This window comes from Myxine glutinosa, chromosome 7 (assembly GCF_964187855.1).
Source record: "Myxine glutinosa chromosome 7, kmMyxGlut1.1, whole genome shotgun sequence".
Taxonomy (NCBI): Eukaryota; Metazoa; Chordata; class Myxini; order Myxiniformes; family Myxinidae; genus Myxine; species Myxine glutinosa.
This window is the reverse complement of record NC_136267.1, coordinates 131,228,262-131,246,537: the sequence shown is the minus strand read 5'-3', so window position 1 is coordinate 131,246,537 and position 18,276 is coordinate 131,228,262. Positions and strand designations below refer to the sequence as shown.

Genomic DNA, 18,276 nt, shown 5'->3' with positions numbered 1-18,276 from the left:
TATGATTTTTTTTCCCCCATGAGAAGGGATGCAAAATTAGGGTGCGGCTTATCACAAGCGCGGCTTATACGCGGCAGTTTAGCTGGTTGAAAGTCAATATAAGGCCAGCCTTCAAACGGCCTTTAATGGGAAAACTGCAGGCCTTCCATTTGCCTTTTTGAAGTTTAAACCTTCACTGCATCTTGAAGAAAATAGGGGATGCTGGAGTACGACCCACAGAGGAGAGCTATATTCCAATATTATACCGAAATATTATTAATATCAGACAAATCATCCAAAATAATATAAAAAGTATGGGTTGTGTCTATTTGTGAGATTCTTAACCTCAAGCTAGGTATACTAATACCTTTCTAGATGACAGCAGTGTTCCTTTACCTGAATGTTTTAAAGAATAAGGTAGCCCACCATTACCATACATGTGGCATTTGGAAAACAGATTATCAGTTTTATTTGGTAATTTTTTGTCCGCAGTACGGCACGGTGTATGATAGTAATAGTTTGATAGACACTTTATTTTGGGTAAGAATTTGTGCAAAATATTTAAGATAAGTTATAACATTGTAACACATTAGAAATTCTGCTCAACCAGGTATTTGGGCTGATGAATGGCTGTGACCAGTCAGCCTGGTGTTCCTCTTGATGACTTTTGGTGGACAACTCGGACCAAAAACGCATTATTTGTAACGAGCTTACCGAAAGCAGTTTTATAATGTGGCTTACTGCAGCTTCCTAACTTATTTATTCCAGGACTGCTTACCTTGCAGACAGCTTATAGTCACAGGCCCACTGAGGCCTTGAGCTAAATCAGACTTCAAATGTGTATGTTGATCCAGATTGTACGATACATTGACCCGACTAAAGGCTTGCTTGCTCAACATAATGCTTTTGCAGATGGGCATTAAATTAATTTCAGACTAACCACATGCTCATAAAATGTCGTGCTTGTGAGAGCCATTTTGACAGCATCAAGGGGGAAAAGGGGGAGGGAGGAGGATGAAGGTGAGAAATAAATAGACAAGTGCTAATCACTGCTTTCAACCCTTGAAATTTGATGTTATTCTGCAAGTTTCTGTGTAGATAAGAAAGAGCTTTTATTGAAGTCCTTTTGGTGCCTAAAACCATTTAGAAATGAGCGTTTTCTATGTAGAGTTGACCTGTTTTGTATTTATGGATTTGGATTTATATCTGCTAATCCATGCAATTATATCTCTTTTTTTAAATTATGAAATACGAGTAGTAATGCAGAATAGCAAAAGCAAACTAGTTGACTAAGTTTCGAGATCATTGTCTTTTAATGTAACGAAACTTCATTCATTTCATATTTTTCCGAGTAATAATGATGCTTTGTTTACTAGCGTTATATGGGTCTTCGCACAACTATTGCTACACTAACACTTATTAATTCATCAACGATGTTATGAATGTGTGTCATGAACTGTGGTCTGGTCCACATGACACAAATATGGGTCACTGCTCCTTTTAGAGAGAGCCCATTTCTTCTATAGTCAGCCAATAATGGTGCATGCGGTTGAATAGCCCTCGCAGGTGCAGTGCGGAGAGGGTGTGCGACTGCGAAACGTGAGCTGCATGATGTCCGATGGCGTGGTTGGACAAGCAAGCCGAATCGTCGAGGATAAGCATTGTGCAAGGAGGGACAATGAGCCCAGGGCAGTGACCCTGCCAGAGCAGATTCCTTGTACTGTGCCTTGTGCAGGTGAGATAATCATTGGTGTTCTTTGGTTGAGCTTTGTGTGACATCCTTGATGGCCAACTTTAAATGCTTCATGGTGTCCTCAGCCATTAATCTCATCTCTCAGTAGGCATCTACTGAATGTATATTTAGGGACACCTTATGCTGTGCCGTGTGATGGAAGTTCAAAAACATTAATGGGCCTCAATCTCCTCTTTTTCATGGAAAATAAGTACCTTGATTCAACACATTTCACATGTCTGTTCAGGTTATGGCTGAGAATATTATCATATCAAACACTGCAAATATATGACAAATGTACATCTCAAATATGGAATCAGGGGTCAATGTAGGCAGCACGCTTTGTGAAGCAGCAACCTTTGAAACATTTAATTTGTTAGAGCTGCTTCATAAAGCCTCAGGGTAGAATATATATTACTGTATCTTACTTTTATTGAATGCACAATAACCTGTGTTTTTGTTTGTTTGTTTTTGTATCCAGAATCGAGTCGTGTGTAAGAACTAACACATTGAACATGAAAACACGCACAAACACATAAAACATGGGAGCGGGAGATAAGAGGGGGAGAGAGAGGGAATCACACAAGCACAACAACAAAAGAGAACATAGACATCGGTAGATCTGTGAAAGGGGGAGGGCTGGGTGATGAGGGAGGGGTACACGGTATAAAGCAAATGAACATTACGAGGAATTTCAGGAAAGAAGTTGAGGATTGAAAGAGGCGGATTTGGGGTGTTTTAATGGGGGTAGAAAAGGTCAAGGTTTTGGATGCGGGAAGACAAGAGATGGTGGTGAACAGCTGTTTTAAAGACCTGGAGGGAGGAGTGGGATTGAAAAGAGTGTGGAAGTTTGTTCCAGAAGCGGGAGAAAAGAGGAATCAAAGAGTGAAGGTGAATGGAGAGTCCTGTTTTTGGCAGTTTCACCAAAAGAGGGTTGCTGGTAGATCTTGTGCGCCCTGCAGGAATATTTGGGGGACAGAGCAGGGGGAGCTAGGCTGGAGAGGAGTCGGTAGAAGACAGAAAGACCACCAACCTGCCTGCAGTGAGAGAGAGAATGGCCCTCAGAATCAGCTTCATCGTGGGAGATTCCAATGATTCTGAATGTTTTGGTTTGAACCTGTGGTTTTTTTGCGTGAAGCTGAGCTAGGTGTGAGGCAGGAGTACCAGCCCAGAGGGGAGAACAGTATTCCATTGAGCTATGGATAAAAGCCTTGTATGTGGTGGCGAGCTCAGGGGTGCCAAGGAAGGACTTCGCACGACGGAGGATGCCCAGTCGGCGACTGGCTTTGGAGGCCAGCTAGGAAATGTGGTTTTCCCAGGAAAGATCATGGCAGATAGTGAGACCCAAAAGCTTGTGTGACAAAACTTCTTCAAGAGGATTGTTCAGAAAGTAGATGGGAGGGTTGTCCAGACGGTCCTTTTGGAGAGACAAAGATATATGTTCAAGATATGACAAGTTTAGACTTACTGGAAAGAGTAGCTTTTCACTTTTTGGTCTCTTTACCTCCAGTATTAATGGCACCTTTATTTACTTATTTATTTAATTATTTATTTGTATGCATAGTCAAGCCTCGTGGAAGAGCTAGAACACAGAACAGATCAGGACGCAACGTAACAAAAGGAGCAGCAGAAGTAGAAGGGGGAAATGTCAACAGCAGTGCAGAGGGAAAAACAAGCGGATGCAGGTAACAATGAAGGGATGGGGAGATCGCAAAGGGAGAACAAGATGGATACAGAAGTAAAATTTTGGGAGGGGTGATGGTTGATTTAACAAGTGTTACGTGTTCCTCCCCGACCTCCTGGTCTCGGTATACCTCCGAAGCCCGAGAGGAGCCACGGCAGAAAAATATGTTATTCCGTGTCAAAATTAATCTTGAAACCACACCAATAGTTATCCACAAACAAATAATATATTAAAAATCACACAGGAATAATGATACAACAATGATAGCAATCAACAATACAATCAATATATCTTAAGATGGTACCATCTGCTCAAGTAACATAACTCACTGTGTTCCCAGTGAATGGAATAGAACACTCCTCAATGTCTCTATAACTCAAAGGTGATCCCGGCGAAGAGGCGATGAGGTGTAGGCAAGGCGTGGACCGTCACGTGGTCCAAACCAACTTATATATATACTTGTCGAATGAAATATTGAACATAACATTTGCATGCATTGAACTATTGTGAATATCTCAATCATATAACTTTATAATGCCACTCTCACTGTGGATTATTACCCCATGCATGCAAAGCGAAAAGCAGGGTTAAACAATTGGTTCATGCCAATCTGTCTGTCTGTCTGTCTGTCTGTCTTATCAGTTTATGATAATCAGTTTTGGATCGAGAAATAACTTATTGAAATCGAATATTATATTTTGAACACAAATCGGACAATGAATCAAGAAACAAACCTGCCGTTTCACAGTACTTTGTCTTTGAATTTGTCCCGATCGCACATGTGCAGAGAGGAGTGAGATAAAAAAAATAATCCTGTCTGCCAGTGAAACAAAATTTAAAATCATTCCAAACAGGAAACTTAATGTTTTTATGGACATCATAAAGGACATATACAACAGACATGAATAACTAATGCAACATGTTAGATAGAGTGGTGTAAAAGACAGTGTGAAAACGGTGGTAAATTCCAGAATGAATTTGTTTATACGACTTTTACAATCTTTATTTTATTTAAATTTAGTTATATACTTGAACACTGTAGAACACAAATCGCCTTCGTTGCACTTCGAAAACCCTTCCGTTTAGCAGTTCTTGGACATGTTGTTGTTGTATAGCCCCAGACAGTTCTCTTCATCAATCCCATGACATGGAGACAGCCAATCGATCTTGCAGGAGTGACCCAAAGATGTCCCACATCCAGGATGGTGTACCCATACCTTCACGAAGCCAGGCCCATGATAAAAAGAGGGAAAGGGCCGGCCCATGGGAAGCGATCAGCTCTCTGACCGTGACCGCGCTGCCCTGACGAATCCTGGAAGCAGGGAAGAATGGGGAAGATTTGGCCCCCGACTTGCATTGGGGGGTACAACCACCACGAAGAGGCATCCCCTATAGTACTTGGACACGTTAAATAAGGTGCGAAGCACTGAACTTCTGGATTTTTAAACGATTTTAAAAATCATTCTTTTATTTAAATTGAAGTACAGTCACCCCGATTTAGTTATCGCGGGATTTTATTTCAACCAATCGGGGCTTTTGAGCTGAGATGAGTTACCGTTTGCAACCCTGTGTACGATTACCTCCCATTCCGAGCCTTCTGTTGTTTCTCGTGCACCGTTTTTAATGGCGCCCAAACATATAACGATGGACAAAACTAGTTGTGCCAAAAGACAGAGAAGGTTACGACGTTAGGCAAGAAAACTAAGTAGTTAGATAGGTTGGCAAGAGGCGACAGTGCGGCATATATGGGACGCCATAATGAATCTACTGTTTGGTATATTTGTAAAAGTGGGTCATACATGCAAGTGTGCCACCACCATTCCACAAAGCATAAAAGTCTCATTCCAGTCCCGTGATACTCATATTGAAATGATGGGAACCTTAATATTTGGATTGAGGACTAAACTTTAAAAAGTGCTTTTCAGTGGACCCGTGATACGGGAGAAATCATTGTGCATTTACCAACGTTTCCACGAGGCATCCAGGGCCGAAGACTCCAGTTCAACCGTGAATACCCACAAGTTCTGTGACAGCAAGGGCTGGTTTGAGAAATTCAAAAGAAGATTCGGCCTCCATCATGTAAAATTAGTTGGAGACGCAGCGTCGACAGATCATGATGCTGTGAAAAGCCCTCACCACAGCTTATGGAACTAGTCAAGGCAAAGGGATTTATGCTAGAGGAGGTTTTTAACGCCGACGAGACGGGATTATTCTGGAAGGAGATACCATCTCACACCTTCCTATCCAAGCAGGAAAGATCTGCTCTGGAGATCAAGGTGGCTAAGGATTGTCTTACCCTTCTCCTATGTGGCAAGGAAGCAGGCAACGATGCTGCTCTTCCAATCACTGAATCCCCCTTCTCACTTCCCACTCCTCACTCTCCACTCCAACAGCATCATCATCATCCCAAGCTACATTTTGTGCTTTATATTTACGGCAGAGTACATAATGTTCTTAACCTCACTGACCCCACTGTTTCCTGAAATAAATCACCTCGTTGCTTTGGAATCAATTTACAAGGTAGAAGTCTTGTGTTTTTTGTTTATTTTATATTGTATTTATTTTATTTACATGTTCATTTCAATTGTGATGTGTTTATTTCTGGCTTGTGCTGACCGTCCTCTATAATTTCTCGAAGCCCAGGAACCCAACCCCCCTTTTCCCATAGGCCCTTGGTTTTAACTGTCGTGGTTATAACTAACACGGCATTTTCCAGGAACGTAACCCCCATGATATTTAAGGGTTTATTGTACAGTGCCTTCAGAAAGTATTCACACCCTTGACTTTTTCACATTTTGTTGTGTTACAGCCTGAATTAAAAATGGATTCAATTGATATTTCTGTCACTGATATACACATAATACCCCATAATGTCAAAGTGAAATTTATTTATTTATTTTTATAAAATAATTAAAAATGAAATACAGAAATTTCTAATTTATATAAGTATTCAACCCCCTGAGTCAATACTTCATAGAAGCCCCTTTGGCAGTGATTACAGCTTCGAGTTTTCATGGGTATGTCTGTATCAGCTTTGCACATCTGGATTTGGGGAATTTCTCCCATTCTTCCATGAAGATTTGCTCAAGCTCTGTCAAGTTGGATGGGGAGCATCAGTGAATAGCAATATTCAAGTCTTTCCATAAATTCTTAATGGTATTCAACTCTGGGCTTTGGCAATGCCACTCAAGGATTTTCATGTTCTTGTTCTGAAGCCATTCTAATATTGCTTTGACTGTATGCTTGGGGTCATTGTTCTGTTGGAATGTAAATCTTTGTCACAGTGTAAGGTCTTTTGCACTCTGAAGTATGTTCTCTCAAGGATTTACCTACATTTGGCCCCATTCATTGTTCCTTCTATCCTTAGAAGTCTTCCAGTCCCTGCCGCTGAAAAACATCCCCATAACATGATGCTGCCACCACCATGGTTCACGGTAGGGAAGGTGTTAGATGGGTGACGAGCTGTGCCCGGTTTCCATCAGACATAGCACTTTGCATCCAGGCCTAAGAGTTCGATTTTGCTTTCGTCAGACCACAGAATATTTTGCCTCATGCTCTCGGAATCTTTCACATACAATTTTGCAAACTCAAGGCGTGCTGTCATGTGCTCATTTCTCAGGAGTGGCTTCCGTCTGGCCACTCTCCCACAAAGCCTAGATTTGTGAAGTGCTGCAGAGACTGTTGGCCTTCTGGCAGGTTCTCCCTTCTCAGGCAAGGAACTTTTGTCAGAAGATCTGAATCTGAATATGAATTTGGTGAAAATCTGAATATGGATTCGGATATGAGAATTATTTAATTTTTAAGTGATTCGTCACCCTTGAGTGATGGGGCTAAAACCAACATATAGCAGGATATCTCAAAAAGTTATAGATGGATTAGGACGAAACTTGGTGGACAGGTTGAGTGTGTGACAAGGAAGAATCGATTCAATTTTGGTAAAGATCCGGATCCGGATCTGACTAATAGGATATTTTAAGTGATTCTTCACCATTGGGAGATAGGGCCAAAAACTATTTCTAAAAAAGCAGGATATCTCAAAAAGTTGTGGACGGATAATTTAGAATTTAGATTGAATGTGATTCTGTGTTGTGATTTTCTGGTCTACTCTGGGATACAAAACGTAAACTGTTCACCTGGCGGAGGTATGCTCTCTACTGAGCGCCGTTCTAGTTTTTAATTGTGTTCTAAAAGTTTCTCAAAATTTTTTTCTACTTTGACATTATGCGGTATGACGTTTAGATCAGTGACAAAAGAAGATCTCAATTAATCCATTTTTTTTTCAGGATGTTACACAACAAAATGTGAAAACGTCAAGGGGTACGAATGCTTTCTGAAGGCACTGTATATACTTAAATACTGCATGGGGTAATGTGTTCTATGAGGTCTCTAGTTACTTCACCATCTAAGGTGGATGAAGGTTATGTTTTCACAAATGTCTGTCTGCCTGTTTGTGACCAAGATATCACGAAAGGTTGTGGATGGATTCGGACGAAATTTGGTGGAGAGGTTGGGTATGTGAAATGATTAATTAGATGTTGATTAGACGTTTATTTAGACGATTTGATTTCGACGTTGATTGGACGATTAGACCAAGACGAAATGATTAGACGTTGGATCCGGATCCGACATTTTAAAAAGTGATTCGTTACCATTGAAGGATAGGGACAAAACTATATATAGCTTGATATCTCAAAAAGTTGACAGATCTGGACAAACTTGGTGGACTGGTTGGGTTTGAGACGAGGATGAATCGATTCACTTTTCTTGAAGATCCGGATACGATAAAAAAATTTAATTTTTATGTGATTCTTCATTGAGTGATAGGTCTAAAACAATATACAGTATAGCATAATATTTCAAAAAGTTGTGAATAACTTCTGCCAAAACTAGGTGTATGAGTTGGTTAGGTGACAAGAACAAGCCGATTCGATTTTGGTTCAGGACCAGATCCATATCTAACCTATCAATGAGATGATACAAAACATAAACTGTTCAAGCTGGAGGAGGTATGCACTCCACCGAGTGCCGTTCTAGTCTTTCATATATAGTTGGACTTTCAATAAAACTTGCTCATCATCCTCCAGGTATTCTGTAATGTCTACTTTGTTTGCACGGCACAATTTACTTTTTGGTAAAGCATTGTGCTCGTTTCTCATTCTTAATTAACCGTTTTTATACTGTTGGGATACCTTGCAACACTCACATTCCTTAAATAATCCATACATCTTTGTCACCTAGCTTTCAGCTCACATATACGTTGTTAGCCTTATTTGTGTTCTTTTAGGCACATTATAATTAAGCCAATGCAAGGATTGGCCTTATTAGTGGTCCCTACTTGGGACATTCCTACACTTCAGGAGAAATGTGTTCTGTTGTACAAAATAATTTCCAAAAAAAGGTCAACGTGTTTGGTACATAGAGGTCTTGATAGACCACATAAACTCTGCTTAATTATACTTGTGATATGAGATGACATTGCAGAAAACAATCTCAATAATGTCATGCCTTGTTCAAAATCGAAGGCAGTATGAACTAGAATGGCACTCGGTAGAGCGCATACCCCTGCCAGACTGAACAGACTATATTTTGTATCCCACTGATAGGCCAGATATGGATTCGGACATGAAACCAAAATCTAATTGCTTGTTCTTATCGTCTATCCAACTCGTCCACCAAGTTTTGTCATAATCCATCCACAAACTTTTGAAATATGATTGCTATATATATAGTTTTGCCCCTATCTCTCAATGGTGAAGAATCATTTAAGAAATTAAAAACTTCTCGTATCCAGATCCGTAATCTGATTTTCACCAAAATTGAAACAGTTCTTCCTTGTCATCCTCCCAACCCATCCACCAGGTTTCGTCCAAATCCATCCACAACATTTTGAGATATTGTGCTAGATATCGTTTTTGGCCATATCTCTCAATGGTGAAGAATCACTTCAAAGATTCCAGTATCTGGATCCCGATTCGAATCTTCACTAAAATCTAATCATTTCCTCCTTGTCACATACCCAACCTTTCCATCAAATTTCGTCAAAATCCATCCACAACATTTTGAGATATTGTGCTAGATATAGTTTTTGGCCAGATCTCTCAATGGTGAAGAATCACGTCAAAGATTCCAGTATCTGGATCCCGATTCGAATCTTCACTAAAATCTAATCATTTCCTCCTTGTCACATACACAACCTTTCCATCAAATTTCGTCCAAATCCATCCACAACATTTTGAGATATTGTGCTAGATATCGTTTTTGGCCATATCTCTCAATGGTCAAGAATCACTTCAAAAATTCTAGTATCTGGATCTGGATTCGAATCTTCACTAAAATCTAATCATTTCCTCCTTGTCACACACCCAACCTTTCCATCAAATTTTGTACAAATCCGTCCACATGTTTTTGAGATATTGTGTTAGATATCGTTTTTGGCCATGTCTCTCAATGGTCAACAATCACTTCAAAAATTCTAGTATCTGGATCTGGATTCGAATCTTCACTAAAATCTAATCATTTCTCCCTTGTCACATACTCAACGTTTCCATCAAATTTTGTACAAATGCGTCCACAAGTTTTTGAGATATTGTGCTAGATATCGTTTTTGGCCATGTCTCTCAATGGTCAAGAATCACTTTTAAAATTCGAGTATCTGGATCCGAATTCGAATCTTCACTAAAATCTAATCATTTCTCCCTTGTCACATACTCAACGTTTCCATCAAATTTTGTACAAATGCGTCCACAAGTTTTTGAGATATTGTGCTAGATATCGTTTTTGGCCATGTCTCTCAATGGTCAAGAATCACTTTAAAAATTCGAGTATCTGGATCCAAATTCGAATCGTCAGTAAAATCTAATCATTTCCTCCTTGTCACATACTCAACCTTTCCATCAAATTTCGTCCAAATCCGTCCACAAGTTTTTGAGATATCGTGCTTGATATCGTTTTTGGCCATATCTCTCAATGGTCAAGAATCACTTCAAAAATTCTAGTATCTGTATCCGGATTCGAATCTTCACCAAAATCTAATCATTTCCTCCTTGTCACATATCCAACCTTTCCATCAAATTTCGTCCAAATCCGTCCACAAGTTTATGAGATATTGTGCTGGATATCGTTTTTGGCCATATCTCTCAATGGTCAAGAATCGCTTCAAAGATTCTAGTATCTGGATCCGGATTCGAATATTCACTAAAATCTAATCATTTCCTCCTTGTCACATACCCAACCTTTCCATCAAATTTCGTCCAAATCCGTCCACAAGTTTATGAGATATTGTGCTGGATATCGTTTTTGGCCATATCTCTCAATGGTGAACAATCACTTCAAAAATTCTAGTATCTGGATCCGGATTCGAATCTTCACCAAAATCTAATCATTTCCTCCTTGTCACATACCCAACCTTTCCATCAAATTTCGTCCAAATCCGTCCACAAGTTTTTGAGATATTGTGCTCGATATCGTTTTTGGCCACATCTCTCTATGGTCAAGAATCACTTCAAAAATTCTAGTATCTGGATCCGGATTCGAATCTTCACCAAAATCTAATCATTTCCTCCTTGTCACATACCCAACTTTTCCATCAAATTTCGTCCAAATCCGTCCACAAGTTTTTGAGATATTGTGCTCGATATCGTTTTTGGCCACATCTCTCTATGGTCAAGAATCACTTCAAAGATTCTAGTATCTGGAACCGGATTCGAATCTTCACTAAAATCTAATCATTTCCTCCTTGTCACATACCCAACCTTTCCATCAAATTTTGTACATATCCGTCCACAAGTTTATGAGATATGGTGCTGGATATCGTTTTTGGCCATATCTCTCAATGGTGAACAATCACTTCGAAAATTCTAGTATCTGGATCCGGATTCGAATCTTCACCAAAATCTAATCATTTCCTCCTAGTCACATACCCAACTTTTCCATCAAATTTCGTCCAAATTCGTCCACAAGTTTTTGAGATATTGTGCTCGATATCGTTTTTGGCCACATCTCTCTATGGTCAAGAATCACTTCAAAGATTCTAGTATCTGGAACCGGATTCGAATCTTCACTAAAATCTAATCATTTCCTCCTTGTCACATACCCAACCTTTCCATCAAATGTTGTCCAAATCCATCCACAAGTTTTTGAGATATTGTGCTAGATATCGTTTTTGGCCATATCTCTCAATGGTCAAGAATCACTTCAAAAATTGTAGTATCTGGATCCGGATTCGAATCTTCACTAAAATCTAATCATTTCCTCCTTGTCACATACCCAACATTTCCATCAAATTTCGTCCAAATCCATCCACAAGTTTTTGAAATATTGTGCTAGATATCGTTTTTGGCCATATCTCTCAATGGTCAAGAATCACTTCAAAAATTCTAGTATCTGGATCCGGATCTTCACCAAAATCTAATCATGTCCTCCTTGTCACATACCCAACCTTTCCATCAAATTTCGTCCAAATCCGTCTACAAGTTTTTGAGATATCCTGTTCACAAATAGACAGGCAGACAGACAAGGGTGAAAACATAACCTCCCACCACCTCAGGTGGCGGAGGTAACCATGCAAGTTGTCATGCGAGATATAGGAAAGGCAGAGTGGTGACACGACCTGTAAAGCATCATCACAGAGGTACACACTAACCATTGGAATCCTGGGAGCTGGCAGGATCTTTAACGAGGCAGTTGTTCACAGCTGGTTTGGTATTACTTGGAAGCAATGCACTATTATAATGGGTCTTTTATCCTTGGCACAAGGACATCTCACCATTGGCAGTGTCCCAGAGTTTGCTCAGCCATCAAGCATGATATGTGAGGAATGTAATAGGGGTGAAAATGCTAAATTGCCAATTGTCGTTAAATCCAGACAGTAGAGCTGTGTCTGCAACTATTAAACAGGTCACCGGAAAGGTCTCGCTGTCACGACTTGGGGCGGGGATGACACAAAGGGAAATGTGATTAAGACCCATTGGGGAAGCGGTGGTGGGCCGCTGCGGTGTAGGTGGCCATCTGGACGTCAGCGGGCTTCATCAGCAGCTCCTGCCTGCGCAGCTATTTATTTGAGTCATGTAAGTGCACGAACATGGCACTTTGAGCACCTCCGTGTATCTCATGAATTACTGTGCTCGGCTCGAGCGGTGCACCATGCAATCGATGGTGTTTGGCAATTAAAGCAGGCAGAGCAGTGTACCACATTCTAATATTATGCGAAAAAAAAAATGAGCCTCAGGACGCCTGAAGGCAAACGTGAAGTCCATTAATTTTCATTTACATTTCTTAGTGGATTTTTATCCACTCAAAAAGGAAATTATATTGAATAAGATTTCAAATTGCATTAATGTCAAGTCTCTCTTCCTATCCATAGTCGAATTAGATAAAGTTATGTTATTATGCCTCAATGAGCATTTGAGATGATGTTACTCAAACAACAATGTTGGAGCCACAATTTTACTTTTTCTTTGGTTAGGAGGATAGGATGACACTACCTTTTATTTGGTGAAATTTTCTTTCCAATCAACTTGTCTTGAAACCATTTAGTAACCCAAAATTTAAACTGACATCACTTATGTGGCAGGCTTCCCTGAACAAGCGGATTTCTCCTCCCAGGAAGGCCACAAGTGACCGAGACATGATGTTTAATCAAAGATTTCATTAAACTCTGTTCTCCAAGCCTTTCATCAACGTGGATGAAGGGCTATAATCGAATCAAATGAATGACGAGGCATCTTCATCTGAGATGATTAACTACTAAACATATCGTATTCTCTAGCCTGGTGTTGGCTTAGCGGTTAGGGTGCCGGCTTGGGATGCTAGGATCCTGGGTTTGAATCCCGGTCGATCGCTGATTGACTCAGCCTGGGGGGTTGACAGCCTGTCATCCTCCCGAGGTCGGCAAATTCAGTACCAGTTCACTGGTAATTCCCTGTGTGTTGCAAGAGGCGACTAACATGGTTGGCGGCAGGAAGGGCATCCGGCCATAAAAGAATGCTTCAAAAAGGGGACTACGGTGCCCAAAAAAGGCCAACCCCTGCTCTGCGGGGGAAAATGGCCTCCAAAGGTGGTTCTTATCGTATTCTATAAAAAGCAGACTACAAGTCTAATTGATTCACAACAACCTTTAAATGGTGTATGCAGGTGTCAAAACTCACTGAAAAGTAAAACAAAAATGGTTGTTTGGTTGCCTTTGGGATGTTGGGAGCAGTGACTTGTGCAGTGAATGAATGGATGGAATTAAGGAGAGTAGAGAATATTGATATTTTTTAACTCGACATAAGGCCTTGATGTTCTTCCATCTCAAAAGCATCAAAACAAAGTAGCAGAACTATAGAGAAGAATGCATTGCCAAAAATTGATTGATACAATTTCCTTAACCTTGAATATATAGTCACATGAAAAAGTAAGTACACCCCTTGTAAAGTTTTGACTTTTTCAACATATTTCAACATACAGCTATTTGATCTTCATTTCAACAATATTGATAGATAAAGGTGATATAATATAACAAATATCATGAAACATTTACATTTTGAAGTCCATTGTATAATTTAAATAAGCATAAATGCAAATTTCGCATGTGGAAAAAGTAAGTACACCCCTACATTTATCACTACTTCAAATACCTAAAATTAGAATCAGGTGCACCAGCTCAGGTGCAAATGATTAGAACATCGTTAGAGAGGATCTTGGAGGAACCTGTCTTATTTAAACCTCAGACATTTAGTTTGGTTTGCTCTTTGTTGTTGAAGTGTGCGGCGTCACCATGCCTAGATCAAAAGAGCTCTCTGAGGCCTTCAGAAAGAAGGTTATTGATGCCCACGAGCCGGGGAAGGGATTTTAAAAGATCTCCAAACAATTTGAAATCAATCATTCGACTGTCCGGAAGATCATCTACAAGTGGAGAAGATTTCAAACAACTGCCAACTTGTTCAGGCCAGGCCGCCCCAGCAAATTCAGCCCGAGAGCAGACAGCAAGATGCTGAAAGAAGTCTCTAAGAACCCCAGAATGTCATCACGGGACCTACAGGTAGCACTTGCCACTGTTGATGTCAAAGCGCATGAGTCCACCATTAGAAAGAGGCTGCACAAATTTGATCTCCATGGGAGGTGTGCCAGGAGGAAACCTTTGCTGTCCAGAAAGAACATCAGGGCAAGACTAAAGTTTGCCAATGAACACCGAGGCAAAGACCAGCACTTCTGGAACAATGTGCTCTGGACAGATGAGTCAAAGGTAGAGCTATTTGGCCACAGTACCAGAAGACATGTTTGGCGAAAACCAAAGACAGCATTTGACCACAAGAACCTGATACCAACTGTAAAGCATGGTGGTGGAAATATTATGGTTTGGGGCAGCTTTGCTGCATCAGGGCAGCTCACCATCATATAATCCACTATGAATTCTTCATTGTACCAGAGGGTGCTTGAGGATAATGTGAGGCCATCTGTCGGAAAGTTGAAGCTCAACCGAAGGTGGACCTTGCAACATGACAATGACCCTAAATATACCAGTAAATCCACCAAGGAATGGCTGAAAAGAAAGAAATGGAGGGTTCTGGAATGGCCAAGTCAAAGCCCGGATCTAAATCCCATCGAGATGTTGTGGGGGGATTTGAAACGAGCTGTGCATGCAATAAACCCCTCAAACATCGCACAGCTGAAAGAATTCTGCATGGAGGAGTGGGCAAAAATTTCTCCCAGTCGATGTCAGAGACTGGTAGACAGTTATAAGAAACGCCTACTTGAGGTTGTTTCTGCCAAAGGGGGCAATACCACCTATTAGAGCCAAGGGTGTACTTACTTTTTCCACATGCGAAATTTGCATTAATGTTTATTTAAATTATACAATGGACTACAAAATGTATATGTTTCATGATATTTGTTATATTATATCACCTTTATCTATCAATATTGTTGAAATGAAGGTCAAATAGCTGTATGTTGAAATATGTTGAAAAAGTCAAAACTTTACATGGGGTGTGCTTACTTTTTCACGTGACTGTATATATGTATATATGAATGAATGATCGTTTTAAGGCCATTTTCCCCGCTGGAGTGGAGGTTAGCCTTGCGGGCCCCATAACAATCATGGTTCCCTGTTTGAGGCAATGTTTTATGGCCGGATGCCCTTCCTGACGCCAACCCTTAGTCGCCTCTTACGATGCGCAGGGATACGGTGTACCTATTCTAAACCGGGGTACACACCGTGATCATTCATCCCAGCAAGCTGGTACTCAGTTTGCCGACCTCGGAAGGATGACAGGCTGAGTCAACCCCCCTGGTGTTAATTTAGCGATCGACCGGGATTCGAACCCAGGATCCTCGGATCCCAAGCCGGCACCCTAACCGCTAAGCCAACACCAAACTTAATTTCCTTAACCTTAAAGGATTATTTTTAGTTATTCACACTAATATGAGATTTTACAAAGTTTTGGAGACTGCATAACTGGGATTCGGTTGCAGGTTCTCTGGTTTGGCAGGAAGTGAAGTCGATTATCTGCAAAGTAATAAAAATAATTTCTCATGGATGTTGAGAGATTGCTTATGTTGAGGGAGAAAAGAGAGACTGACTCTCTTGACTCTTGACAGACACCATATATAAAGGGTATTTTTAAGAGCTAAATGCATAGTTGCCACCATTGAGAGCAGAAAAAGCGCTTGGATTGAAAGGATCCATGGTGTCATCATACTCTGGGTACCAGCGACGTCATAACAACAGCGGAACCGCTTTTCTCACCATACTCAGTGGGGCATTTCCCCAAGAGGAATTTTCTCCTCCCCATGGATGCCAACCAATGGGGATTGTCCATGCGCTATCCTTTTTAAGAGTTGGCAACTACAGTCACGTGAATAAGTAAGTACACCCCATGTAAAGTTTTGACTTTTTCAACATATTTCAACATACAGCTATTTGATCTTCATTTCAACAATATTGATAGTTAAAGGTGATATAATAGAACAAATATCATGAAACATTTACATTTTGTAGTCCATTGTATAATTTAAATAAACATAAATGCAAATTTCGCATGTGGAAAAGGTAAGTACACCCTCACATTTATCACTACTTCAAATACCTAAAATTAGAATCAGGTGCACCAGCTCAGGTGCAAATGATTAGAACATCGTTAGAGAGGATCTTGGAGGAACCTGTCTTATTTAAACCTCAGACATTTAGTTTGGTTTGCTCTTTGTTGTTGAAGTGTGCGGCGTCACCATGCCTAGATCAAAAGAGCTCTCTGAGGCCTTCAGAAAGAAGGTTATTGATGCCTACGCGTCTGGGAAGGGATTTAAAAAGATCTCCAAACAATTTGAAATCAATAATTCGACTGTCCGGAAGATCATCTACAAGTGGAGAAGATTCCAAACAACTGCCAACTTGTTCAGGCCAGGTCGCCCCAGCAAGTTCAGCCCGAAAGCAGACCGCAAGATGCTGAAAGTATTCTCGAAGAACCCCAGAATGTCATCACGGGACCTACAGGTAGCTCTTCCCACTGCTGATGTCAAAGTGCACGAGTCTACCATAAGAAAGAGGCTGCACAAATTTGATCTACATGGGAGGTGTGCCGGGAGGAAACCTTTGCAGTCCAGAAAGAACATCAGGGCAAGACTAAAGTTTGCCAATTAACACCTAGGCAAAGACCAGCACTTCTGGAACAATGTGCTCTGGACAGATGAGTCAAAGGTAGAGCTATTTGGCCACAGTACCAGAAGACATGTTTGGCCAAAACCAAAGACAGCATTTGACCACAAGAACCTGATACCAACTGTAAAGCATGGTGGTGGAAATATTATGGTTTGGGGCAGCTTTGCTGTATCAGGGCCTGGGCAGCTCACAATCATAGAATCCACGATGAATTCTTCATTGTACCACAGGGTGCTTGAGGATAATGTGAGGCCATCTGTCGGAAAGTTGAAGCTCAACCGAAGGTGCACCTTGCAACATGACAATGACCCTAAACAAACCAGTAAATCCACCAAGGAATGGCTGAAAAGAAAGAAATGGAGGTTTCTGGAATGGCCAAGTCAAAGCCTGGATCTAAATCCCATCGAGATGTTGTGGGGGGATTTGAAACAAGCTGTGCATGCAAGAAACCCCTCAAACATCGCACAGCTGAAAGAATTCTGCATGGAGGAGTGGGCAAAAATTTCTCCCAGTCGATGTCAGAGACTGATAGACAGTTATAAGAAACGCCTACTTGAGGTTGTTTCTGCCAAAGGGGGCAATACCACCTATTAGAGCCAAGGGTGTACTTACTTTTTCCACATGCGAAATTTGCATTTATGTTTATTTAAATTATACAATGGACGACAAAATGTAAATGTTTCATGATATTTGTTATATTATATCACCTTTATCTATCAATATTGTTGAAATGAAGATCTAATAGCTGTATGTTGAAAAAGTCAAAACTTTACATGGGGTGTACTTACTTTTTCACGTGACTGTATGTAAATGTTGTTTGCGAAAATCATGTGTTTGTGAAATCAATTTTGTTTGTGGAAATCAATGTGAAATCAAAATGTTTGTGACAAAAAATGTTTCTGAAATCTGAGCAAATGCAACCAGCAAGGTGTAACGTGAAACCTGGAGTGTTATTACGGCACGATAAGTGGGGGCTAAGTGCCAAGCTTCATTGAATGTGCAGTGGTCAATATCCAGAGAGATCTCTTAACGTCTTGGTTGAAGTGCAGGGCCTCCATCCATTCCTGTGCAATGGAATTGGCACGTGTTGTGCCACATGGCAAAAATGAAAGCCAAGTTGCTGATCAGAGACATGGAATTTCCAAAAGGTCATGGCTTCATATCCATTGCAATTATAAATCTTATGCCTTTGTGGGTCAAGCAAAAGTGGTTGATTAGTTTTTTCGATTTCTTAATAAAAAGTGG

At 40.5% G+C, this 18,276-nt stretch overlaps 1 protein-coding gene across 1 annotated transcript in view; it reads left to right on the top strand.

The window, feature by feature from the left end:
- The window catches only part of THSD7A (thrombospondin type 1 domain containing 7A), a 221,924-nt gene that overhangs the window by 110,895 nt on the left and 92,753 nt on the right, over window positions 1–18,276 (top strand). Inside the window, exon 8 of the mRNA XM_078782738.1 lies at window positions 1,537–1,714. Coding sequence (XP_078638864.1) covers window positions 1,537–1,714 — 178 coding nt within the window. The remainder of the gene's footprint in view (window positions 1–1,536; window positions 1,715–18,276) is intronic.